This window comes from Sylvia atricapilla, chromosome 9 (assembly GCF_009819655.1).
Source record: "Sylvia atricapilla isolate bSylAtr1 chromosome 9, bSylAtr1.pri, whole genome shotgun sequence".
Classification (NCBI taxonomy): Eukaryota; Metazoa; Chordata; class Aves; order Passeriformes; family Sylviidae; genus Sylvia; species Sylvia atricapilla.
In genome coordinates, this window is record NC_089148.1 from 21,637,033 (window position 1) to 21,664,731 (window position 27,699).

At 38.5% G+C, this 27,699-nt stretch overlaps 1 protein-coding gene across 1 annotated transcript in view; it reads right to left on the reverse strand.

The window, feature by feature from the left end:
• The window catches only part of ABCA4 (ATP binding cassette subfamily A member 4), a 64,339-nt gene extending 39,783 nt beyond the window's left edge, over nucleotides 1-24,556 (reverse strand). The window contains exons 1-13 of the mRNA XM_066325227.1: nucleotides 24,491-24,556; nucleotides 22,013-22,106; nucleotides 21,357-21,498; nucleotides 19,343-19,482; nucleotides 16,456-16,583; nucleotides 11,985-12,182; nucleotides 9,391-9,480; nucleotides 8,775-9,015; nucleotides 7,176-7,315; nucleotides 5,963-6,079; nucleotides 5,001-5,198; nucleotides 1,772-1,977; nucleotides 824-1,000 (exon numbers count right to left, since the gene is read on the reverse strand). Coding sequence (XP_066181324.1) covers nucleotides 824-1,000; nucleotides 1,772-1,977; nucleotides 5,001-5,198; nucleotides 5,963-6,079; nucleotides 7,176-7,315; nucleotides 8,775-9,015; nucleotides 9,391-9,480; nucleotides 11,985-12,182; nucleotides 16,456-16,583; nucleotides 19,343-19,482; nucleotides 21,357-21,498; nucleotides 22,013-22,106; nucleotides 24,491-24,556 — 1,937 coding nt within the window. The remainder of the gene's footprint in view (nucleotides 1-823; nucleotides 1,001-1,771; nucleotides 1,978-5,000; nucleotides 5,199-5,962; nucleotides 6,080-7,175; nucleotides 7,316-8,774; nucleotides 9,016-9,390; nucleotides 9,481-11,984; nucleotides 12,183-16,455; nucleotides 16,584-19,342; nucleotides 19,483-21,356; nucleotides 21,499-22,012; nucleotides 22,107-24,490) is intronic.
• Nucleotides 24,557-27,699: the final 3,143 nt, after the last annotated feature.

Genomic DNA, 27,699 nt, shown 5'->3' on the forward strand with positions numbered 1-27,699 from the left:
ACCCATGCTGTTGTGATATGGCCTGGGGCACACTGAGTTTTTCCTGTTGGTGGACACATATAACCAGTGCTGGCCATGCACAACACAGCCTAGAGATTACCATGAGGGTGCATTTGCCTCATTTAAGCAGCGTTTCTGCAGAGGCCATCACTGAGTCTGGACATCAGCCCTGAACTGTACGTGGCTACTGCAGGCTTCAGAGAAGTTTTGCACAGATTCTGCCTCTGCAGAATTCTCAGTGGGGAAGAAATAGACACCAGGCTTACCAGGGTTATGTTTTGTCAGACCATCACATAATGACTAATGAGAATGACAGGTCAATCTATGTGTCTGCAATTTGCTTTTATCAGAAATAGTAGCATTTATCTGCACAGAGCACACTGACAGAACTATGAAAATATTGCTCTAATGTCTTTTTTTTTTTTTTTTTTTTTTTTTTTTTTGAGTGAAAAGTATACCAGGACAGCTGGTGCATCACAGACTGCAGCATTGGAGCTGGGACACCATGAACAGGGAAGAAAATTGAAAGAAAACAGCTGCTTTTAAAGAGCTAGTGTATTGAGTTAATTTTAGACCTGGACACTGGATGCAGCGAAGGCCAGGATTGGGATTAGGGGGTAGAATCTTGGCACAGGTGGCTTGTGTCATCTGGATTATGACACAATAAGGGAAAAACCAAATTAATTCAGTTGTGTCTCAGTATCATTCTTGCATTTATACATTAGGACATTCATAACTTAAAGTTAATTCTACTGCTTGAGAATCTTAAACCTTCCAGCAATCCAAGTATTCAATAGAATTAAGACAAACTGCTTTTACTCACACATCATCCACAAAACATGGATATGGCATTTGCTGCAGATAAATTCCTAATGGCACTTCAGTGCTGGTCTGGGTCTTTATAATCCCATGCTCAATCATGTCCTGGAGATAGGCAAAGCCTCCCCAGATATAACGTAAATCATCCACAGGATCAGCTCTTGGACCAGGATCCCAGTACCTCAAAAGAAAGTTCACATGGAAATCATTTGGGTAAGCAGTGATGTTAGGGAAGGGTTGTGCGGCAAATAATTAATTAACTAATTAAATAAATAATCTTTGCAAGTGAAATTGTAGGGGCACTGCCTGGAGTTGTCTATCAGACCATATTGCTTAAGAAAGTGGAAGGTTCTTTTTTTCCTTTCATTTTCTCTGCACTGAGATGGAATAGCAATTTTGGCCAAAAATGTACATAAACTAGTCATGTAGCAGAGTAACTGTTCTAGAATAGAAATATCTGTATTTGGAATATGGTATCCTTGGAGATTAAACTGGAACAACTGGATTGCAACTACCAGATACCATTATATTCTTCTGTAGACAATCCTGTGAGAAATTCTACCCTTTTAAGAGAGTTTACTTGGTCGGGACTTGAGTAGAAACAGCAGAGAAGTTCTGCTGGCCAAGTGGAGGAGAGCTGAGTCACAATCCATGTAGGACTTCCTTGTCTGTCTTTCCCAGTGGTGTGGCCATCTCAAAACTGAAGCAAGTTACTGAACAGATTCTGAGCAGTCATCCCTTTGCCTTGTATTCCTGCACCTACCCACTGCTTGGCTTGTCACAAGAGTGATACTATTCATGTTAGTACCTGGTAACTGGAAATGGATTCTGTGCCGCACTACAGAATAGCTATTAACAGATACATTTGGATTTCACTTATGTATCCAACACTGTTATGTCTCTCATATTTATGTTATGGCAGGCAAGAACTGAGAAGTAACTATCAGTTTACCTGTCTTTGATTTTGTTTGTTTTCTCCACTGCATCTATATCCATTCGGATCTTGTATGTCAAATGTGGTGGAAGATTGCTGGTTGTAGGTTCTAAGTCTGGAAAAACCACAGCAGCCCATAATTTGTTTTCCTCCAGGAGATAAAGGGCTTGATGAGTCAATTGAGTTTCATCAAGATAACCTTCAAATTTATCCAAGGTCAAACACTACAAATAATTACAAAGAGAAAAATTTCATGGGAATAAAATAGTAAGAGTTATACATTAAAGCAAACACCAGTGGTTGAAAACAGAAAAGTAAAGTAGGTTCAGCTGACACGGTTGTTATTTTCAGCTTTATGATGAAACTATTAAAAGTTGACTCTCTCCTCCCTTCTTCAGTCTAGGAAGTGCCTGAGTGAATACTAGAACGCTAAACGATGACTGATCTGTAAGAAAAGAACATTGGCTGTGGACTTCAGATGAAAAGCACTTTGTCAAGTGCAGCAGTGGGAAAATCAGAGCATACATTTAAACTTTAATGTCTCTTAGGTATTTTAACATTCATTCCTATGTAACACCAGACAAGTCTGTCTGTCATTACTACACACTGTATTCTTATCAGTGCATATACAAGACAAAAATTCATCCAAACCTAAGTTCTTTATGTTCTGCCATTTAAGTCCTACTTAGCAGGCATTGTAAAACAAAGATTGTGAATGTTATAAACTCTAGTATTAGGGTTGTCTGTAAAATTACAGATTTATCTCTGTATATTTTGCAATATATTGGCAAAATATTAACAGACAGTAGAAGTATGTAACCCCTGATGGACTAGAAAGATACTTATTGAATTCCTTTGCTTCATAAAATTCCAACAGGCTAACTTGTTTTATCTTATCTTCTCCATCAATTCTTGCAAGCCAATAACTAAAAATTAGTCCACATCAAAGGGCTCATACTGGTAACTTGTTATTTAACCTTAAAGAATCCTTTACTTAACCTTTCTCTGTGAGAAATCATGTTCTGTTTCCTTTAGAACTTGTACTATCACATCTTAATGGGCTCTATATGAAAATACATTTTTAACACACAACAGAACAGTGCTTAAATTGATAACACTATTTTGCAGTTTCATTCTTCATGGTGCTTGTAGATGTTAATTTTCCCTTTTGCTTCAGAAAACTAAAGTATGTAGAATTTCACATCAGAAAGCAAAATAAGGCAGAAAACTTTGCACACCGTAAGAGAAATAAAATCAGACTGATGGCTCATGTTGCATTAATTTTTTGGGATACATTTATCCCACATGGGTGGGATTAGCTGAGTTTTTCATTTTAGTTCTTGCAAAAGTGGCAGTGGGTGTATAACAAACCCCTCCCACGGAGCTGTGTCTTTGAAGGGTCTGGAGGATTATTTGCTGTTTCTTTATGAGGAGGGATTATTTTCAAGATACTTATTTTAGCTGCAGAAGAACTCAGACAGTTCTTCAGGGGAATCTGTGAGAATGATACTCAAAGTACTGACAGCAACAGAACTTGTCTAGATTTTCACTGCAGAACAGACAGTGCCTGGAGTGGGCTGAGGAGTAGCATAGGCTCTTGTACAGGAGTCCAGTAAAGGAAGCTGCAAGTATTCAAAAAAGAAAACACAAATGCTTATACATCTAGACCATGAGTAGAGTGACACTAAAGCTTGTATAAGAACATATATAAAGCTTGTATAAGAACAAAGCTTGTATAAGACAGGGGTGTTGCAACAATTTACACAGTTTGAAAGTGAAAGACATTTTTTACACTAATCTATGAGCCAAAAGCTAAGATTTATTTTTTTTAATATGAATTGCACTCAAAACAAAGGGTGTGTGCTCTACCTAGGCTTCTCTTTTCCCCCAGTGAATTTGAATTCAGTTCGTGTCTTCATAAACGTCACTACATACAAATTAATTTATCAACTACTTCGAGAAATTTATTTCAAATCTCCACTCACTAATTATTTAACAATTTTAAATGGTCCAGTGAAAATGGGAAAAACAAAACCAAAATAATAAGAAGAGGTTTGGAAGATAAAACCAGAAAAAAATAAACAAAGAGGTGACTGTGTAGCTCCTGCTAGCAGTTTATCTGTTCTGTGGCCTAAGGTAATCAAAGGGAAGAACAGGAAATTCTTGGGGTGGTGAGGAGGAGCAGCCACTGCATAATTTGTGGGATTCACAGCTGCATCACAGTTTGCAGCAGAGATTTGGAGGCTCCAAAGATAGGTGCTGGCTATTGCATACTATGGTGGTAAGGAGCAGGCTCTTCCCCAAAGGGAGCTAATTGTTGCCATTGTGCCTGGCACAGTGGGAAAACATTCTCAAATGCTTACAACTCCGTGTAAACAGCTGACTTTAAAGAATAAGCTCATTACAAAGAACATTAGGACACAAAGATCTATTACCAGATACAGTAACTGTTCTGATATTATTGATGTACCAGCACTGACCTGCTGCATGCAATATATTTCACTGGGTTTGACAAGAAATAATTCTGCTAACATGATACAAAAAGATCATTAAATGAATCAGCAGAGCTTTGTGCAAAGCCTTTATTGTTCCTTCTTGTGCTAGCTGTAGGAAGGCAGGTAAACTTTCAGTTCCTGCCTTCTTGCAGGGGACAAATGGTCCACTGAACTGGATTGAAATTAGGAGTTAGGCTTAGTCTTTTGCCTACGACTAGTACCAATTTTCTCTCAAAAATCCTCAGAAGGCTGAAAACAATTTGCTAGAGAAGAAGGTACAGGTTGCAGAAAAGAGACAGACATCTTGTCAGAGGAAACTCCCGCATTGGTTTCAATGGAATTTGGTGCTTAAAAACCTGCAAGGGGACTTACCAAAGAACTGTTAATTTCTCTGCTCCTGACCTTGCTGAAATTAGTGGCCTGTTGGTTATTAATACTTAAAAAAAAATTTATTTGAGGTTTTGCATTCACTTTCTGCCTCTCAGCATTGAAATGCGTTCAGACATTCAACCATCATTTTGAATAAAGCATTTGAAAATCATCAGATTGAACTTTTTTTAATAATAAGTATTCATGTACTTGTGCCACTGTATTATTCTTAACACATGCTTTTAATAATGAGATTCAACTTGAAACAAAGATTTTATGATTTTAACTTTCTTTTTATGATTTTATGATTTTAACCATTACTACCTAACTGGTTTTAAGATACCCTCTACAACTATTCCCTGAAGGGGCAGGGCTAAATTTACCTCCAAATACTGACTGAGCAAACGCAGAACTTGGTCTACAGCACCGAAGATGTTCCTCCAGTCAAAGTCCACCATTCCCTTCTCCCGGCTTCTTGAAGATCCGTTGTGGAGAAAGTTGATGATATGTTCTGCAGTGAAGCCTTCTGCACCCATCTGGCTGTTCAGGAAGTCCCTCACTGTAGGGTGTTTCAGAGAGTCCTGAAGAAACATATCATGACAGCTTTGCCACAATGATTGTCTTTCCATGCCCTGTTTAGCTAGAAAGGTTTCCACTTACATAACTCTTTCAACAGATAAACAAGAACAAAAGGGTATGCTAAGGAATCAATTTTACAAATGGGTAATTGCTTAACTGGATGTGTGAACTGAAGAATGGATGAAAAAAAATTTCCTTGACTATTTATTGCATTATTTCCTTATAAGCAAGAGGATAAATGTTATAAATGTCTAAGAAAATATAGAAAAATGAGGAAATCAAATATTTTTTCTAATACGAACTGCTTTATAAACTTCAACTACAGAGCGTAATTGCAGTTGATCAAAGTCAAATCTAAATGATGCAGAAATAAGCAATTTCCCAAAATAAATTTCTGTCTGGCCCAGAAAAAGTATGGTCTTACTGCCTTCTTTGCCTATACAGATTTCAAGAAAATCAAGTTGTCTGTTATTGAAAGACATTTTGGGGAGACAGGGAAGCCAGCATTTGCTGCCTTTATTAAGAAGTCATTAGCCAGATTCTCGACTGCCCAGATCTGAGGTTTTGCCACAGGGATGCTGTAATGCATCTATGACTTGTCTTCATACCAAGCCCAGCAGCCAACAGCCTTAAAGGCCACAGCTTCCTCACTGCGAAGGCTGTGCTTCTGGATAGACCTTTCAAATTAATTGTCTTCTCCATTAATAAAAATAAAAGATGGTGAAAGGCTGCTCTTACTGAGGATCTTAGATAAGTTATAACATACACGGATCATATTCATTTGCAGGCTGTTTTGAAAGAAGTTCCACAGCTGAGGTCCTACTTCCTCCCAAGCTTTGGTCAACAGTTGGAGGCGTTCAAGTTCCTCAAAAGTGGAGTTTGCCTGATGAAAAAACCAGCAGCAAAGAGTGTTAGAAATCTAAGGAGATAGACAGAATTTATGATCCATCCAGAATTTGGTGACAGGGGAACACCTAACTTAGTTGTACTTTTTACCTTCAAAACTTAACCAACTTGTTCAAATAGCAGAAATTCCAATAACTATCAGAAAAAGAATCTGTAAAATCCAGCCAGAATCAAAGTCACTTAGGATAGAATTCTGTGGTATATGTAATGGAAAAAACAATTGCACATTAAGCCTAGTTAACTTCAATTCCTTTAAATACTCAGACTTCCGGTAGAATTATTTTTTAGAATTTTTCCCCCTGACTATTTCCTCTCCATTAAGAACTGAACAGAAAGATGATGATGTGAGTAGATGAATGAATAGAAGGCAGCTGAAAAAGACAGATACTCCCATAGCTATGATATTAAGACCTGAAATGCTGAGCTGCTGTAAATTTGATGTTTTTCTGTGCAGCAGTTCTGTGCCTTGTACAGATCTCTAGAGTAGTGAATTGCTGTTTTTGAGGTGGCCAAAACCTCATATGCAACCTTGATTTAACCGCTCAGATTCATTTCACCCAACTGCAAGCATTTTGCTGAAGAATCCAGGCTCCATCCTATTTTAATGAAGTGAAAATTCTTTATGATTTAGAAAGATAAAATAATAAACCATGATATTGCTATTGCAATATCTCAGTGTTTGCAATATCTCAGTGTTAGTTCTCAATAAGCTTATCCAATCCTCAGATTTACCCCATTTAAATATTTACTGGCACAGAGCTGCTTATGTTTCTACCTATGTAAAATAAATATTTCTATGCTTACTAGTGTAAATGTGGAATCATACCAACAAAAAGCTGCTTGGGTGAGTTGGAAAAACCATGCAGCATGGACAAAGACGGGATGAATCAGTGAAGACCTGTTTTCTGTTTTTTAAACAGAATACCTGTCCTTCCTCTGAGGGACATCAGAACCAATGGAGTTTTGAAAATAAAATCTGATTAGGCTGAGGTAATTGGGTAACTTTTCCAAAAGACGTTTCTTGGGATGCAATTTTTTAGAAATACACACTTTTGCATTTCAGAACTTCTTACATTTTTTACGATTTCCCGTACAGAAGGTGAATCAGGAACAAAGAGAATTTTTCCCATCAGCAGGGGCTTCACAGCACTCCAGGCTATTTTGGTTAAAGGGTTTGATTCCAAGTTCTGGATCAATGTATTACAAAACGGTGCTAAAGACAGAAAAAAAGACAGTCTTTATGTAACACTACTAAAATACTATCACACATAACATCTTGCAGGGCTTTTTGCTGGGAGTACAGACAGTTTGAATCTGAATGACTTAAAGCACATTCTGCAATGCAGAAGTACAATGACTGAATGGATAGAAAAGATAGATTAAGTAGGTATTTGAGTTGTAAAATATGCTAGGGAAATTGGAAAAGCAAACATAAATAACCATTTGAAAGTTGCTGTTATTTACATGGTATTTCAAATGGGAGGAAATGAGAGCTCAGAATTCACTGAGTAGTTTGAGCTTTATGTGCTTTACTCCTAATGACTTAGCTCCTTTGTATTGTAGTTGACACTGATAACAAAGCTGATCCTGTGGGCTTAGATGTTGAACTCCGGAACAGTTCAGAACTGGATCCTACAATAATTTAAAATTAAACATTTTAATGTAAATGTTTTTATCTTAGCCCTGAACTGTAAAGTAATTAATTTACTTGGATACCATTCAATTAATTTCTTTCCTGGCTGAAGAGATGGAGTACTGGGCCTTTTACAGGTCTTTGGAGGTCTCAGTCATAAGTAAAGCCAAGTGTCAACACAAGCATTGAAAGGTAGGAATCTCTGTAAGCAAACTGCTCATCTGTACTTTGTAACCATGCAGTCATATCTATCATAGCCTAAGGGACACAGAACTACAGCTATAACATCAGTGGTAATACAGAAAACACTGCTGGTGAGCTCAGTGTAGAGAATAACAAAAAAAACCGCTAGAAAACTAAACAGCAAACAGAAGGGAACATATTAAAAGACAAAATAACAAATGGTAAAAAAATGGGTTCTTTGCATTACATCGTATTACAATAGGGAGAAATAAATACTGAGGAAACAAAAGCAACAGAAACTGGTAAATTGAAATATTTTCTATGTGAAATGCAATCATGCTGTAGAACATTACTGCTACAAAGTAGATGTACTTTTACCCAGGAAGGTAACAGCCACCACATATCAAATTGACTATTATTTGAAAGGAGAGATTTTTAAATTCCTGTGCCCCAGGCCATCAAACAAGTTAAGAGAATAAACAAAGTTTAGAAAAATATTTTGGAGGAAAGTAATTCCAGAATGCCACACTGTCTTTTCCTGAACCTTCTTCAGGGGCATCTTGCTCTTCTTTATATCAGTAGCATATAATAGAAGATAGGCATGATCATAATTAAGACAGTCTCTCTGTTCTATGTTTATGCCTCCATATTAAAAGAAAATGCCTATTTCTGTCAATTCCTGGGCTTCTCTGCTTCCAGCTAGGAAGTAAGTATGAAGTAAATTCATTTCACCTGACTCTAATTTCCTGAATCAACTGCTTTAAAATGTTATTTATAAAAGCAACATTCTATGCTAGTACTTGAACGTAAGGTGCACCTGTCAAGAGTCTCTTAATGGTTTGGTGGAAAAACTTACTGGTTGTATTATCATAAATATAACCAGATTTCTTCCTTGTTGAGTCAATCCCCAGGAAAGCTTTGTAGTTGTTATCTTCATACCAGTTGAAGGAAAGCACTCTGGATCCACCTCCTTCTGGGTAGCCACAGAAAAGATCCGACAGGGAACTCACCAAGTGGCCTAAGGAGTCTGGCCCTCCATCTTGTACAAATGGTTGCAGAACCCTCAAAAGGTCCTGAACGCTTGGCTTCCTGGCCAGCTGCAGCAAGACAAGACTTGGTTAATTGCAGCCCTCAAAGCAGGTAAGTATCTGGTGAGGTCACAGCTATGCCCAGATGGTAAAGTGTGAATGCTGTCAGAACCTCATCCTTTCATCTCCTCTGCCATGGGCACAGGCACCATTTTCAGTTCTTTTTTTCCCTATCTTTCCTGAAGAAAAGAATACACTTCAGAATTGCCATGCTTATGTCCACATTTATTTTGTAATGAGAGAAGAAAGAAATTTTAAGGAATCAGCTCTTCCCCAACAAGTCTATTTTCTTTCTGGTAAAGCAGGTAACTGGAACATAAAAACAACAAAGGAAAACAAGGAACTATGCAGAAAAGTGATGTAATCTGTTATTAGACCACTTACCTTTTGCACTGCTTGGGAGACATTAGACAGTACCCTTCCCCAGGCCTTCAGGTCAGCACCTGGTGAGTTTCTGTCCAGCACAGTGGGAAGCTGTGGATACATAAAAATAGAGATGAGCTTCTATATGACAACACTTACAACAATGAGAAGAAATTCCAAATGGCATCTCTGTAGCTCAAATTCTTTGAGTTATTTGGAACAATATCTTATAAGGCTGTCTTACGGAGCCACAAATGCAGTACCCATGTGTAGATACACACAGTAGTCTGTGTAAATGTTCTTTGTATACAAGGCTGAAACAAACACAGGCAACTTAAAATATGTCTTGGGATTAATTCTGCCCATCTAAGCCCACATGACAAAAGGTGCAAAAATTCAGGAACTGGGACATTTGAGAAGCTGCTTCTCAGAGAGGTTATTCTTCCAGTGAGATATACAGACTCTTGGTAACTTCCAAATTTGGCTAAGGTTTGATAGAGAAGCCCACATTTGCCATAGAGGTAAATAATTTGTAGAACTTTATACTTCAGAGATTTCCTGATTTTGGACATTCTGGTCCTCACTGTCAAACCTGAGAGAAACCATTACTTTCCCAGGCTCCTGCAGACTCACCAAACTGCCTTTTCAAAAAAAGTTAACATTTTATTTATCAATTACTTAAGAGAAACAGGTGACACCATGGTGTGCTGTCACATACCACTTTGTTTGCATCACTGCATCCTTCTTTGTCAGCTGTCTAAAGAATCACATATGCACTTGGAGCTGGCACTCTTGAGGTTTTCTCAGGCATTTTTTTCTGCTACTACAATAAAATATAAAACTTGTAGATGGCTAGGCTGTGATGTTTATAAGAAAAGCCCCTAAAAAGCCTCCCCCAAAAATGCACATACACCCTACTGATTGCCTGCCATTCCATTCATTCAGCAGGTGGTTAAGAAAGCAGAAATCTGCACTGTGTAGGTACCTGGGAGGGAGTCACAAAAGCAAGAGTTTTTATGGAAAGCTCATGTTAGCATGTTCTGATCTGTCACTTAATGTTCTGGCAGGAAGAATACATGCAAGGCTTCAAAATGCACTTTTCCTTGTCTCCTAAGGGGAAACAGTCTGTGCAATTATACAGGGTTCTTGGAGCACCTGCCTCAACCTGGTTTTTTTGAAACTCTGAGGAACAGGAATTGTAAACCTGTAAAAAAGCTGGGCAGTACATTATGAATATTCACATGAAGTCCTCAAATACTGAAAACCTATCTTACAAATAGTGTAGTACTAATTCTCTGCTACTTCTAGCAAGCATAAGATACATGAAAACATAAGATAATATGTTTTTAGGAATGGAAAACAGCAGCTCTGAGGAGCTGACCACAAATCCTTATCAGGGTTGATAAAATCACATAGGTACAATGGCTAACTATTAATGCTACAATAATCAAACTGTGTTTTGCTGATGTGTCAGTTACAGCTCCTGGCATTCCTCTGTTCCCAGCTCTGGGAAACCCAGAGCTGAGCAAAATCCATGTTAAATTAATCATAATGCTACACTGCTGTGGCAGAAGAGTCAAATCAATACTTCCTATGCAACTTGAGGAGTTTTTCATATATCCTGTCTGCTCCTATAAATCAAACTGAAATTGTGATGGTTTCATGACATTACATTACAAGGTGAAAAATGGCAAATTAAATTTAGTGTTGAAAAATGCAGAACATGGTCATAGGGAAAACAAACATGAAAGATGTATACACAGTGATGGGCACTTAAGTTTGCTATCATGAGGAAAGAGATGCTAGAGCCTTTTTTAATAGTTCTCTGAAAGCACCACCTCAGTGTGCAGAATACACATGAAATACTAGAAAAATATACCATTTAATATGTATTTATTGACTATAATTTGTATTTTATTACATATTTTAAAGTAATGATATTCATCTGTTTTTATATATATATTAAGTGACATAATATCTCCATACTAAACCAAGGCTGCAGAAGTGGTTAATTTATACCAAGGTCACAGTAAAGAGAGGAACACGAAGTGCAAAGAAAATGAACAGAGGTAAGGAAAAGCTTCTATAGAAAGAGTGATGAAAGCCAGCACAACTTCCTAGTTTGATTGGTTTGGGTTTTGTAAAAATGTCTCACATGGCTATACCAACTTAAGCTGCATCATGACTTTGACTGCAGCATAAAATTCTGTCATGCTGGATGGAGAAAAGACAGAAGGAGCTGTATTGGGCATTTTCAGAATCCTCAGGAAGGCCTCTGTAGGGTTTGCCACACACTGTTTTGCTACACAGACTGGAAAGACCAGATAATATTACAACACGAACTTTAAATTAAAAACTGCATTAGAATCTCTTAGTTCTGCTGTACTGTGTACTTTGATCTGTTCCATTCTAAAACACACTCAGAACTATCTGATGTCCTGCTGGTGGCAGGTTAAGAATCACACATCCATAACCTTACATTTGCAGGGGTAAATAAACCAAGACTATGTGGAAAATTGGTGATTATTGCAAAAAAAATTCTTGAAGGGCAATGAAACATACACAAAAAAAAAAAAAGGACGACATAAGGCAGGATTGATTGTAGTAATACTCACCAGCCGAAATAGCTTAAAGAAATCAACATTTGCATACAAGGCATCTTCTACTCTTTGCAGACTGTCCTGGGACAGGGCACACATGGCCTTGCGTACAGAAGGGAGACCTCTTCGGCTGCTGAAGATAATGAAGCGGTCCAGGAGCGTCTCACTGCAAGCAATGTCCTTCAGAGTCAAGCTAGGGACACCATAGGCAAACTGCAACCAAAACCAACGTTCCACTTACTATTATGAAACTCGCATACTGCTCAGGAAGAATTAAAAATTTATCAAAGTGGACAGTTTGATATCAGCCCCTGCTAATATTTTAATGAATGGCAGAGAGATGTGGTCAGCTGAAGCATCAACCCTTGAATCACCTTCACTCAATATTAAGCTAGATCATCTTGCCTCCAGACACATTTTTCATCTTCTCATTAGCGACTTTTCCTTTCATTGTAAAAGTCCCTGTGAGTCATCTTCACTTCCTCACTGTCATCAAAGCACACCTGAAGCCATGCCACCCATCCTTGTGGCTAAGGAGGGATAGTTGCACCTTGCTTGAAATTTTTTTTCCCAGGATCACATGATGGTTCAATATCACTCTACCTTTTGTGTTCAGGTTAGTTATATTTTTTTCCATTACTTGCTCTAAGAAGGAAAAAAAAAAAAGGCCAACACCTCTGATTCTCAAGTTCGAGTTACCTCAGCATTCTATTTCAGTTATGACTATTGCACTACAATGCTTCCCACAGCCATTATTCACTGTCACTCTGCACAGGCACATAGCCAGGATTTATAAAGCCATTTTACATTAAATCACACCCACTTACTGATTACCACTTCTAACATAAACATGGAAAAGGAAAAGCCCAAATTTTTATCTTTAGTGTTTGACTAATGGGAATGCATTAGTTTATAGTTAAACCACTGTAAATACAGAAATCAGTAGATTTACATGGGATTTACATTGTTGTTATGCACTGCTCTTTTCAGTCTATGAATAAATTCTACTTACTTTATAATATACAGAATACATGGTAATATAATAAAAAGCCCTGGAAATTGCTTATAAGCTAATGCTCCCTTCCTCTGTCCATCTCCTTTCACAGTGCAAATTTAAGGAAAACAGCTCTGTGATGGTTGTCAAGGAAAACACTGTTATGACTGTAAATGCCTACTGTGTTTGAGATGAACACAGACTTTTAGACAAGCAAGAACTATGCATTGACACAATATTATTAGACTAAATTAATTTAATAAGCTGCACAAAAAAGAAATTGTCAAAATCTACCCAGAAAATAATTTTCTTTAGGCAAAATAATCTGCTAAGCATTCCAGTCTTAAAGACATATGGATTGAAAAAACACACCACACCTATACCAGGTCAGACATAGGTGCATAATTATTTTTATCTAAGCAAATTAGGAAATTCATCATTATCAAAATTTTACATGTGCAAATTTCCTGTTGTTAGCAGCTAAGACTTCTTTGGTAGTGCCTGTAGAGAGAACATTTAAAAACACAGAGGAATGAGAAAAAATTAATTTAGTTGCTTTGGAGAGCGGATTCAAAGTAGACTGAGGAGTAATTCATTAAGTGCTTCATCTGCCAGAAGCTATCAACCAAAGTGCAAGTATGGCTCTGGAAAGTCAGCATCCAGAATACTAAAGGCAATGGCAGAGAGGTCTAGAATAACATTGTATTTTGTCTGCCATGACTGCCTTGAGTTTCAGCTTATGGAGCTGCAGTTGACAAAAAAACTGCAGGCCTCTGACTGACATACAGATTGTAGTTTGCAACCTTGATGCAAAAAAGAGATGTGATTTTCTAGAAGTATCTGAGAGGCACTATCATCACCACAGCTGAACTGATACAAATGCATTGTTAACACAAGTCAAAGAGTGTGGAGAGAGGCAGAATGCAAAAGAAGGAATTCAGCTGACAGATCTAGTCTGTCTTGCAAAAAAACCCCAAAACCACACAGCCCTGCCCTCCCTCAAACTGGAACATTTGAATTGGAATTAAGTTAGTTTATGTCAGTGAAATAATTTGCATATTGGCTTGGTCACTTATGTCCTGGGTATGTGTGTGGTAATAACAGCATTTTTAAACCATACATGCCTCATTTGGTGTGGTCCTCATCAGGCAGCGTCAGCTGCAATGAAACAGGGCTGCACAGGGAGGCAGCCTGGGAACCTTGATTTGACTTGCGAAATGAGGAAACAGTGACTTTAACATCACTGAGAAGGATAAACACACACACACAAAAAGAGTTGTTATTTACAAACTGTAACTGCATTTCTAGAATGTTCATAAACAGATGGGATTAGAAAAACATCAAACCTCCGCCCTTCCAATTTTTCCGGTAGGCTGTGCTACTGCCAATCTTTCCTGAACTTCTTATTGTCTTTTAACATCAGTTTCTTATCTTTATCTAAGAATGACTCAAAAAAGCAGGCCCTCAGAGGGAAACTTCAATACTTTTTTTTTTCTTTAATCAATGTGTCACTGTTTAGCCAAAGCTGGCAAGATGAAGTCCAAATTATTTTTTCAGCTAGTTGGCTGTTTGATCAGGTTTAGCTTTCAGCTCTGTGTGTCATTTCCTGACTCCCAGGCGGTTCAGACCTAGATCTCCAGCCAGCTGTTGGCAACAATCAGGCTTTTGTAAACAAGTTGCTTTCAGGTTGATCAGCTCTGTGCCATCAGCAGCAGGGGGAAGGGGTGTGCAGAAATATGCAGGCTAACAGAGGGCAGATCAGCATGAAGAACTAGAGAGGAACTATCATAACTGAGAATTAAGAAAATCATAGTTCTAGGGTCTAGTCATGGCTCTGAAACTTCCACCGCTACCATGCATAAGTCCAGCCCAAGCAACTTGCTTATCAAGAAGGGCTATTGGAATGAAGCAAATTATCTCCCACAGAAAATGCACTGTTCAATTCCTCAATTCCCTTGTTGTGTCTTTAAAATTATGAGATTGTTTTTTCTGCATCATTTTCACCTGAAAGAAGTATTCATGGCACTTTCTTTCCTCATAGCTGTAATCAGCTCTGATGAGATGATCTTGTATGCCTGTAATTACTGCTAACAAGGAAGCTGTATAGAGGGCAGAAAAAGTGGTATTTAACTCCTCCAGCTTCCTCTAATCAATGCTCAATTTCTTTATTTTCTGTAAAGAGAACTACATCTCTTTCTACATCAGCACAGAAAATACAGCAGAAATACAGACACATTCCAGCAGGTTTCAACTATTTTTTTTTTTTTGGTGATGGTGTTGAAAACTTCAGTCCCGCATACACAAGGCAAGCAAAACTTTCAGCAGCAGATGAACGAATGGCACTGGGAAGCTAATAGAGTCTAACACAGCAGCACTGAGTTCTCCTGACTTCTGGTGTAGAAGAGGTTAGGGATGAATAGGGAAAGAGAAACCTGGTAGGATATTTGTGTATATTCTCCTTGTCACAAGCACCAAGGAAGCAAATTTTCAACATCTTAGCTGACACAATGAAAATATGTAGGATGTGTCAGTTGACACTGGCTTTGGTATGATCTTGTGGTAACATTTCATGATAAAGTGAGGAGACGGGAGTGCTTCCCCACGTACTAATCAAGAATACAGCAGATAAGTCATTTGGCTACTGGTCACACCAGCTGGAACCTGTGATGCACAAAAGGAGCTGCATCAAAGGAGATGAATGCCCTCCCTCTTTCTGCCCACACACAGTTCCAGTATCTGCATTTTATGTGGTAGTGAAACAGAGGAATCGTGTCTTTCAGCCTCAGTTATTCATTTGCTTCCACCCACACTAATGCAGTGTAGAAATTCTTCCAGAATTCCAACTCAGCAACATTCATTCATTAATATACCATTCCTCACAGAGCTCCCAGCCATGCAGGACCAGAGACAGCCTGGACTTGGTCAAATATAGCTCCCTGCTTAGCTGCTTCAGGAGGGATTCAACCTGCACTTTTCACTCTGAATTTTCTGAGCAGAGCTATTATTCAATCAGAATCTAAGAAAGTGGCTCTGCTTCTCCACTTCCACATATTCATGTGAGACAATACCAAAAAGCCACCATGATGACATTAGGGCAGAGAATTTAAATTATAAACTAAGAACCTCCAATAGTTCTTCTCTCATCAAGACTATTATTTCAGAAGAGTGCACAATGTCACTATGCTTTTGAGTCAAGTCTTCAGCCATGGGGTACTTGCCAGTACTGTTTCTTGATGCTCATTATCTGGGTGCCACAACAGGATTTTTTAAAATAATTTATTGATATTTAATGCAGAATCAAAATGTTTTTTGAAGAAAAACCCAACACCTCCTCCTCTAGATTCACAAAAAACAAAGGGAGAAATTGTAGAAAGGATCCATAAGGCAGCAGTTATTCTGGGCCCAAGGCCTTCACTGAGGCTGTTTTGCACATGGAGCTGGGAGATTCTTTCCTCACCGATAAGGACCTGGTAACTGTTAAACTCTACCCACCTGTTCAGGGCGCACTTGAGCATTAATAAGCTGGTAAACAACAAAATCTGCGAGGCCAACATTTTCTAGCAAGAAGGAAGTGAGGGTCTCCCCATCTTTCAAAATGTCTAGAATTCGTATTCCTCTTCCTGGATGAAAAAGGAATGCATAGATCAGTGAGCTACCAAACAGAGGAAGTTAAAGAACAACTCATATCCTGGCTTAAAACTGCAAAAAAGAATGTGCTTTGGCTCTTATACCTAGTTGCAACTAACTGGGGCTAAAATAATTTTTGCAATTCAAAATCTTTTTAATCCTTTGTTGGGAAATGATAATTAGAAAATGCTGAGTGTTCTGGCTCTGCATATTTGATCCCTCGAAGATGTTTCAGACTAGGGCTACAGCAATGGACACACTGAAAGCAGCCCTGGCTGTATTTGAAAGTGCCTGATTCTTTCTGATGTAATGCTTTATTTTAAATGTTCAAATTTGAGTATGCTACTGTTCTTTGTGGCCTTTTTTCTGAGCCTTGTATAAATAATTAACCCCTTACATTTACACTAATTTATTACTCGCTGTCAATCAATTTCAGTTAACTTTATTCTCTAGCATTGTGAAAGTGACCCTTGAAAATCTTCCATGGAAAAAACTCAATCTCTTTGCAGAAGCAGAAAGTGTAGCTTATGCTTCATATTAAACTAGATTAACAACCAGTCTTCAGGCAAACCAGTGATACCACCCACAGTTAAATTAGACATGTAAGAGGCCACCAAATTTCCCTGATACTGTCTGTCACAGTACTCAAAATACTGCTGCTCCTAAAGTCAAACAGTTCTAATATTTTAAAACTTGTCTCTGTTACAAACCTTATCCGTGAGAACTCTGCCTCAACATCATGTGAGAGAAAAGTTTGGAAACTTAACTGGAGTTAAGTTATTCTATGAACATAAGCTAACTTAACTTAGCTCATGCTCCTTGAATATTTATTATAACTTTAATAAAGCTACCTCACACAGCATCCACAGACTTTGGTGAAGAATTCTTGAATAGCTCTAATTCTTCTAGTCCTTAGAATAGGCAATTGAAACAGACAGAAGCAGTGTGTATCCTACTGACAGCGATATACTGATATATATATATATATCTCGCATACTGATAGGGAATGTAACTATAGACATTTCTAATAAACATGCACTCCATTCTGTGAGCTGAGTCTTATCAGAGTTTGCCAACTAACTTCCACAATTCCATCTGCACTAAGCATATTCTGGCCTGAGGCTACAGGGCCTGAGAACTTCTTCAATTGTTTCTCCACATATTTATTCAAGCAGTAAACACTGAAAACAATAGCAGGGGTCTGTCCCTCATATTCTTACTGATGCCTTTCCTGGAATCCAGGCAGTGTGGAGGAAAAAGCACACCACAAGTGCACATCTCATCAAAAGTGCCAGTGCAAAGGGAGACTGGGACAAGGAAGGGGGGACTCAAGAGGTAGGTCTGATTTCAGGAATCAGTAGAAGGGGCAGTCGCAACTCTGACATGTACAAATCTTTCCTTGCTCAACTTTGCAGCTATTCTATGAAGATTGTTACTTAAAAGCAATAGTAGTAAGCTGTAAACACAGATAACTTAAATAGCCAATCTTTCAGTAACTTTTTCTGTATGAAGAAAGATAGTAATTCATATTTTATTAGTTAAGCTTCAGAACTGACTTCACTATGTTTTACATAACAGGAATTTCCAAACTGCTATTTTTTTAACAGTAAAACACATTTAAAACCCCCACAGATTCTGAAGGAGCATTAACATTATATATCACAAGACTGGTGGGAATGCACTTGATATTTCATGAGTAAATTTGATATGGGATGCAAAGGCAACTTCCTAAACCATAGGGCGTGGTCCCTTAGTAATACATAGCAAACCCACAGCATGACATGCTTTTCCTTGCCTCTAAATAGCCAGGTTTGATTTCTGTGGCTGGGTACAAACAGCAGCTCAGATTATACTTGAGTTCTTGTTTACAGTCTGGGGTATTTGGTTGTCTCACTGTTATTTACAAGGAGATAATCCTGTTTTTACTTCTAGTTATAAACCTCTGATAGGATAGCGGACCATGTGTATCAGATGGTTTATACACATCCTATTAAAAATATATGGAGAATGACTAATTTTAATAAGAATGTTCTGCCTGTGACAAAGGATTTGAGAATGGGACAGATCAATTCACAAAGCCAGACTATTTTTATACCTTTAGTTTTAGGAATATCTCTTAAAATTCTTTACTTCAAGTCCAAAAAGTTAACAACTATACCATTCCCTATTTTCCCCAGGACTGTGTTTTGAATTTGGCAAGTTGTTTTAAATAAAAGTTAATGCAATGAATTTGCAATTTGCAATTCTGTTTATAAGTGTTCAATGCTTTCTCTTTCTAAACAGATCATGAAGAGTTTCCTTCTTCACTGTTTCAAACCTGTTTTATCTAAGACTGTGACAAAACCACCTCTAAGCACTTCTCTGGGTCATGGTCCTGGCATATATTCAGACATCTTCCTAATTTTCCATTCTTCTGCATCTCCCAGCAAAACTTTCTCACTGCTTCTGTTTTTTCTGTAATAATAATTATTGACATTTCTTCAACCATGTTTTACTTTGGGTGGTGAGATATCCATGCTTTTCAAGTTTTGTTTATTGCTATTTAAGGAAGATAGTAGTAAAATGGAGCTGACTGCCTCTCTCCTTTCCCTTAAATGACAGGTGTTTGTCACTGAACAGATTTTAACTCACCCTAACAACAGCAGAGTAACAGCTACATGTGAAATATATTATAATGTTGCCAGCCTCCAAACTACTACCAGCTCTCAGAAGGAAAATTAAATTGTCTAAAGGATATAGACACAACAATTACCTGCAATTCTTTCAGGATTAGTTCTCATTGTTTCCATAAACTGAGTCATTATGATCAGTTCTTCCCAGATTCTTCCAAGGTCATGGATTTCAGGGGCTTCCAGTAAAAGTTCCTGAGCATCTTTATATACCCTCGCAAGGCTGAAAGGAGAAACAATGAATAAATAATAATTTAGGAGTGATGACTCTTGAGAACTTTTCAAGTAAAAAAACTCCAAAAAACAAACAAACAAACCTAAAAAAGAAAGAAAGAAAGAAAAAAAAAAAGAAAAAAAAAAAAAAAAAAAGTAAAGCTGACTCTCTCAGTATCAGCGAAGAGTCAAAAAAAAAAAAAAAAAAAAAAAAAAAAAAAAAAAAAAAAAAAAAAAAAGTTGTTCTGTCCTCAGTTTCAGGTAGTCTGGGGTTCAGATAGATTTGAAAGTCCACAGAAGTCTCTAGAGGGCTACTGGTTATAGCAGAAGGTTGGCCATTCATGTATTTTTTTCTTTAGCCATGCTAGTCTTTCTGGGGACACAGGACCTTCCTCAGACAACCTGTATCTCACAGTTTTAGTGCAAATCTGCCCTGGTTCTAGCTCAGTTGAATGGGGCACTCTGGGCACATGCTCAGCCTAGCAAGTGACATCGAATCATTCACAAACAGAAACATCCTTCTCCTCCCATCTGTTAGGTCTCTTCAGAATATTTCTTCTAGGAGGAGCAGGAAAACACAAGTAACAAATAGTCACAGGCAGTTTTTCTACCACTGGTTTTGGGTTAGAACATGCAGATCAAGCAAGGATGCAACCAGATCCTGTGTTTTTGAACAAGCATAAGAAATTCTTACTATCAGGTACACTTTATTACACTTTAACAGTATTATGCTTTTCCATGCATGCAATAGTGTATCTCAGTCCACACGACTCATTTTAGCTTACAGGAAACAACAAACAGGAAGGACCAAATTCTTTCAGAAAACACAATGAATTTACTTCTGCTGTAGTCCACTGAATTTACTGGGACAGACAAAGTGGCTGTTTGTTCTGTAACAAGCAACCTAGAAAAGCTAGAATGTACAGAAAACAGAACCCTCTAGCTTCACTGTGTGTTTGACTGCACCCCACCAAAAACATTCAGCTATTTTAAATCTTGTTCACTAGGAACAAAAAAGTCAAATGTTAAGTTCACATTACAGACTTTCACATGACAGGGGCTTCAATGCCTTCACATTATTAGCTCATGAGTTTTAATAACTGGATGCTCCAAAGTGGACTTTGCAACTGGGAGATTTGGAGCATTTTTTATATCTAGGCTAGCAGGGTTTTTTTGCTCTAAGGATCCTTGTCTGCTATACTTTCTTTCATGACTCAGCTGTAACAAACAATGCTATAAAAACACTCCCACAGCCCTTTCTCAGTAATAGTCTGGAAATCTCCCATCCTCCTATTTTGCAAACAAGCTTAATATCTGAAGGTTATGTGCTGATTAAAGTTTCACAAGCATATAGCCAAAGAAGAAGCAGTGTAGGCTGTTATTTGCTGCTACTTCATCAGAGATCTCATTCACAAGGGAGAGCTGTAGTGATGAGAAAAGAAGGCTTAGGGATTCCACGCTCTTTAATCAAAAAGGTTTGTCCTTTTTGACATTCAGTAAGCAGGTTCTTACAGATTTTATTAAATGAACGTGTTCCCTAGAGACTTGCAATGAAGTCTCTCTCTAAAACACCCATCATGAGTTCTGTTTCAACTTTGCTGACCATTATTCGCATGAAAACAAAATGCTAGAACTGAAAATTTTTGTCTTCCACTGTTTGCACACTGGTGTTATTATCTTCCCTTTTCATTCACACCAAACATTTCTTTAAAATATTCCTTGGTGTGGTGGGAGTCCTTTCTAAGCAAAGTGAGGATACTCCAGCCTTTCTCCCTGCATTATTCATGCCCATAACGACGCAACAGGTGCCCAGAGCAAGCTATGAGCAGTTTCTTAGCAGCCCATATTGCTGCAACCCAGATTCACACATACAGATTTGCTTACATGGAATTTTTGTAGTTGGACACTACACCTGGACCCTCTCCGTTGGTTGGGCTGCGGAAACAGGGGTTGTTCATGTTACAGAAGATGCCGTGTAACCATGGCAGTGTTCCTGCTGATGGCATTGCCTTGTTTGGGAAGTGACCTAGAGTATTGAAACACAAAATATAAATTGTTACATGTCTTTTCTAATGCAGCCTTTGTGAATATAAACAGCATGATGAGTTGGCTCTCTACAGAAGGAATGTGATAGGGATCATATAGGTTTATGTATTACTGAGCAAAAAGAGGTCATCAATATAATCAATATGGGCATTTTTAACAGAAATTAATTCTGAGTAATGTGAAGGGCTTTTTTAAATGGGTAGTGAGGTAGTATTTTCTCAGTACCAGAATCAGAGAAATCCAAAAGTAGAGAGCATCATGAGACCTCAAGTAAGTCTGATCAGAAAGCATCCCACAGGAAAACTAGATAATTTTTTAATGTCCTCACTGGTAAGACTTACCATACAAATGGCTACAAATAACTAAGCTACTGAATTGAAGTCTGTTTTTTCATCACTGGACAGTAACAATGTGCAAATAGGTCCCATTTCTGTCTGAGAACACCTGGCCACTACATACAAGTCACATCATGATAACATCTTAAACATTCTTACATTCATGTTGGCGATACAGTGGATTAGCTTTCCTCAGCCAGACAAGTACAAGAAACAATAACAGAGGCCATACAAGCTCCACTAGAAAACGAAGCTGGAAAAAAAGGAAAAAAGTAAGTTAAAAATAAATTTTAGATATAGACCACCATAGAGTCACTAGGTAGCTAAAGGGATGAGACCTCCTCTCACAGCAGCACGTGCCCATGGCTATCCTTTGCCTGTTTCACCATTTGAAAAGGACATCCAAAAGAGGATTTTATCAGAATGCCATGAAGCATAACCATTCACCCAGTACTCAGTGGCCTCTCCACCTCTTCTAAAGAAATATCTAAGCATCCTGACTGAGGCAGAAAGAGGCAGGAGGTATTCCATGAATCTACAAAAAGGATTAGATATAAGAGACAAAAGGATTTTTTAAATCCACACTTTGACACTGCTGGGCTCATTAGCAGGCTGTCAGTACACTGTGCTTACCCAAAGACTTCAGCAAAAGCTTTACATACTTTGCCCTTTACTTCTGCTTCTTTTTGTCATCATCCATTTTGATGTTATTAATTATTGTAGAAATGTATGCACTAAGATCAAACACCTTATTCAATAACACAGAACAACCCACCAAAGGCCATTTTATTGCCCAGACCTTTCACTTAGAACAGTCACCGGCTCTGGTGTCATGTCAGAAAATCAAGGGCACTGCTTTACCACAGAGCAACATCCTGCCTGTTTTTCAGTCTGTTTCCTCCACTCCTGTGTTTCAGTTTGTTTTACTGCCTCTGTGTGTTTTGGCAGAGGTTTGAAACTACAATCCTTTGATCCTCTAACGCAGGCCTTGGACTCTGAGAAACAGTGATGGGATTTTTGTGTCCAGACACATGGCATTTTTTGCTCCTCCTTGTAACAGCCAAGACAAAATATCTTCAGAACCAGGGTTGTAGTGATGACAGGAAAGCCCTCCTTGTTTCTTTACCTTTGCTTCCTCCTTCCCAGCCAGGCACCAAATATGTAATAATAATGTACATAACAGTTGAGCCAAAGACAAGATGGGTTAGACATGACTGCTGTTTTGGGCAAAAGGCACTCCACAGCACAATTAAAAACAGGGTTTTTTTGAAGCTGCCCTGTTTTTCTAGTATAATTTTGTCTAACAGCTTTAGTTAGGCACAACATATGCTTACAGCAAAAGGGTAGAAAGCTTCACACCAGGTAACAATTTGCTATTTCATGTTTTTCCTCTTAAGGGTTTCCTCTCTAAAACAGAACAATTACAAAAAACCCACCCACCAACACCACGGAAATTATGCATGCTTGATCTTCTTAAAAGCTGACACATCTTACCAGCAGCAAAGGGCATATCACACAATTATTAGAGAGGGAAACCTGATAGCTGTTGTGCACAGCTCAGAATAGTGTTACAGACCCTTCCCAGCAGGGTCCACAAGGTCTGATCAACATCCATTGCCATCCATTTGGGACAAGTACTAAACATTCATAAATTCAGAGGGGCAAGAACTGGTGAAACTCCTTGGCCCACCTTTGCTGCAGAGTTACTGTGTTAATGCTCAGATGTTGATTCTTTCTTCACGCCCAGGAAATACAACATCCTCAGACTTGAATTTGGTACCTCCTTTCTGTCTGAGAAAGGAGGAAATCTGTCTTGGAAAAGGTTGAAGTATGAATCCCAGGGGAAGCTTGCTTTCAACCTGGTACACAACGTGTTCTGTGGTAAGGACCGACCAGTGCTGTCAGACCTCTAATTCTTTCCTGTGGACCTTATCCAGAGGATCCAAAGGTGTCTCAGAATTCACTAGAAGTATCAGAAAGCATCCATAAGCCTGCAGAACCACATGATAAATAGCTAGAAATCCCAGCAACATGCATGGAGAAATATAATATCCAGAGAGAGCTGTAATGGAGCAAGCACAGTGATAGCACCATATAAATGTGAGAAGCTTAAATTGGCTGCGAGTCAACTGTTGACTCTGCAATGAAGTCTTGCTGTAAGACAAAATATAAGATCTAAGAGCATTTGAAAGTACTTAAAATACTTTTGGCTTTTCCTTTACTTATGTCATTCAGCCACACTAAAAAAGACACAGTCTGTGTGAACTGTAAGGTCCTAAGTAGAATCACACCCAAGAACAGCTGAGTGTGAAGAGCAAATCTAAAATTAGAAAGCAAACCTTCCTGAGCTGAGTGGTGCTCATGATGTTTTCTAACAACAGATCCTTTTATGTGAAAATATATAAATATTACTACCTACAACTCTTCTGGTACAAATATTATTTGTCAAAGAAAATCCCAACAGCTATTCTATGTTTGTAAGAGCAGCTTTGCAAACTGCACCAGACAACAGACCCCTACAAAGATCACATGTGATTCTTTAGGGACTTGAGAGTTCTGTATGCTGATAAATGTAGCAGTCACTTAATCCAGTGGAGTGCATGGTTCAAACCTGAAATTAAAAGATTAATACTTTACCTTTTGTCTTTTCCGAAGGATCCAGTTCTTCCAGAGTAGAAGTCTGACTTGCCTAAAAAAGCTCATTCTTCTGCATCAATACTTCTGATTAACCTGAGGGCAAAAGATAGACTGCCATTTCTCAGCTGACGGCAGAAACAGACCTCAGAGCAAAATAACAGCTTTCTGTTCTTATTTTAAGATTATGTTATCACAGAGATCGGTTCCTTTCATTGTCTGCACCATTTAATTTTGCACTTGATACATTATCATGCATGAAAAATCGTGAGTTTCCTTTGTTTGGAGGCTACTTCCTGTGACACACTTATCAGCACCAAAAAGCAGTAGAGAGGAAAACCATCTCTTTTGAGTAAAAAAAGTAATGAACATTAAATTTGGCTGTTAACTTGGACTTGCATATAATGAAGGCAGTTAATAGTTGCATCATTTATCACAATCAATCTGTCGTTTTAAACTATTTTTTTCCAAGAAAAGATGGATTTACTACTAGACATTAGTTTATATAAAACTGTTTAGCTATTATGATACAAATAAGTTTACCACTCAGACATGAAAAATGTTTCTTGATTAGCAGAGTCTGAAATGGATTTTATAAAAGCAAGTCCATTCTGTTGCCATTTCCTTAAAAAAATACAGGATCTCCTATTTTTATGTTTTTAAATGCAGCAACTCCCATTACATTTTAGTAGATACCACAGAATTTAAACCATACTCTGTTTTTCAGGTTCATGACTCATTACAACCACCAGGAATTTTTACCTTCCAAAGGAAAAAGGAAATTTGACATAAAAATCCAAGTATCAGATAAATGGGACTGTTAAAAAACAAACAAATCATTTAAATTTGCTACCTGCATCAACTTCCTGCTTTATTACTGCTTTATGGGATTTAAATGATTGAAGAATAGTTTCTTTATGAATGCACAGAATAAATAAATAATAATTAATTTTCAGTCTTGTAATATCCTTTTGAATCTGGGCATTACTCAGAAAAACTAACAGTGTGGTTAAGATTCAAGCCTTACTACTTCAAGGAAAACAAAACACTATAATAAAAAAAGCACAGCAGAACCATGATAAAGAATAGTACCTAGTAATAATGTGTGGAGAATTCCACTTGGACTGAGCAGGTACATGAACTTCTGAAGTGATTAGTCATGGTGGAGATCTCAGTGTGGCTTGGGACTGCTGCAACCAGAAAAAGAAGAGGCACTGAAAGAAATTAAATTTCAAAAAAAGAAGTTCACTTACATAGATAACACCCTCCTAAAATCAGAAGACTGCTACACTTATGAACTGAGTGAACACTGAATTCCCTCTAGATTTTCATCTGTAAAGGATGTCTGAAACAGCAATGCAGCAAACCCTCCCACCAGTGCTCATGCTGGGTGATGACTGTATAAGCCCTACAACAGCTTCCCTGTGATTGTTCTTCCAAGTAGAAGCTGAACAATAATCCAGCCTTCATTACTAAAAAAATTGTAAAAAGCACGTGACAGTAATTGCCTTTTTATTTCCCCTTCACAAGACTTTGGGGACACCTTTGAAAAACCTTCACAAAACAGCTTCACCAAATTTAACACTCTCTAGATTTCCTCCAGAGCTCACTGCAGCTCCAACAGCAGAGCACTACACTCTGCTTCTTTCTCAGAACCACTGCAGGGCCATTGAACCCCTGCACACAGGTGCCACCTAAACCACTCTCTTTAACCTGGCTTCTGGCACAAAGGGTGACAAAACACAGGATCAGGCCATCCCTATGTGCTGAAAGGTGAGCCAGCAGGGAAGAAGACCAGCCTTGGCTGAAAGGGCACTTTCACTGTAAGTCAGGGAAAAAGAAAGAGTTTGTGACCTTTGGAAGAAGGGGCAGCCAACTCAGGAAGAGTGCAAGGACATTGTTAGGTCACATAGTGAGAAAATTAGAATGGCAAAAGTTCAGCTAGAATTCAAACTGACAACCACTGTGAAAAATAATAAAAAGTGTTTTTATAAATGCATTAACAACAAAAAGAGGGCCAAAGGAAATCTCCATCCTTTATTGCATACAGAGGGAAACGTAACCAAGGATGAGGAAAAGGCCTTTGTACTTAATGCCTTCCTTGCCTCAGTCTTCAACATAAAGATTCGTTATCCTCAGGGCAGCCAGGGTTATCCTCAGCCTCCCCTGAGCTGGTAGACAGGGCTGGGGAACAGAAAATCTCCCCTGCAATCTATTAGGAGGCAGCTAGTGACCTGCTGTCCCACTTAGACACAAGTTGATGAAGCAGGATGGGATCCACTCAGGAGTACAGACAGAACTGGGAAAGGAGCTTGCCAAGCCTCTCTCCATCATTTATCATCCATCCTGGTAAACTCGGGAGGTCCCAGATTGGCTGGAGATTGGCCAGTGTGACAACCATCTAACAAATGGTCATAACAATCCCAGGCAGTGTTACAGATTGGGGAAGAGTGTCTGGAAAGCTGCACAGTGGAAAAGGACCTGGTTGCTGATTGACAGCAGCTGTACATGAGCCAGCATGTGCCCAGGGGGCCAAGAAGGGCAGTGGCATCCTGGCCTGGATCAGGAACAGTGTGACCAGCAGGACTGTTGGGAAAGATGGGGCAGGAAGGGTTATGGATATGATTGTCTGGTAAGAAATACTGAAGATATAAAATCTGTGAGTGAAATAAAAATGAAGGCCAGCTTTGAGGTATAGGCATGGCAGGCAGGAAGATGGTGATTAACTGGAGATAGGTTGAAGGACAGAAAACAAAAGGACTCAAGAATGTAGTCTGTCTCCACCCTGCCAAGGCATCAAGGAAAAAGTAGATAAGAAGAGTAGTCTTTAGCGTTTAGAATATAAGATGATATGGTAATTTAGTAGTTCTCATAAATTGCATGCAAAGTTTGTAGGTTTTGTATCTTGCACTGGTTGGTCACTGTAAATTATAATATTCATCACAAAAGGAGATACAATGTATTGTAACAAGGTCCTCACTCTCTTACCTTTTACTCTCTTGCCTCTTTCCTTCTCCTCTTACCTCTTGTTCCTTCCCCTCTTGCCACTCTCTTTTTCCCCGCTCTTTTCCCTGCACTCTTACCTCTTACCACTTACCTCTTTGCCTCTTCTCTTCTCACCCCTTTTTCCTCTCTTGCCTGCTCTCTCCCTCTGCTTCTTCTACCTCCCTCTCTCCTGGCATTACCGCCCTGAATCTTCTTACCTCCCTGTG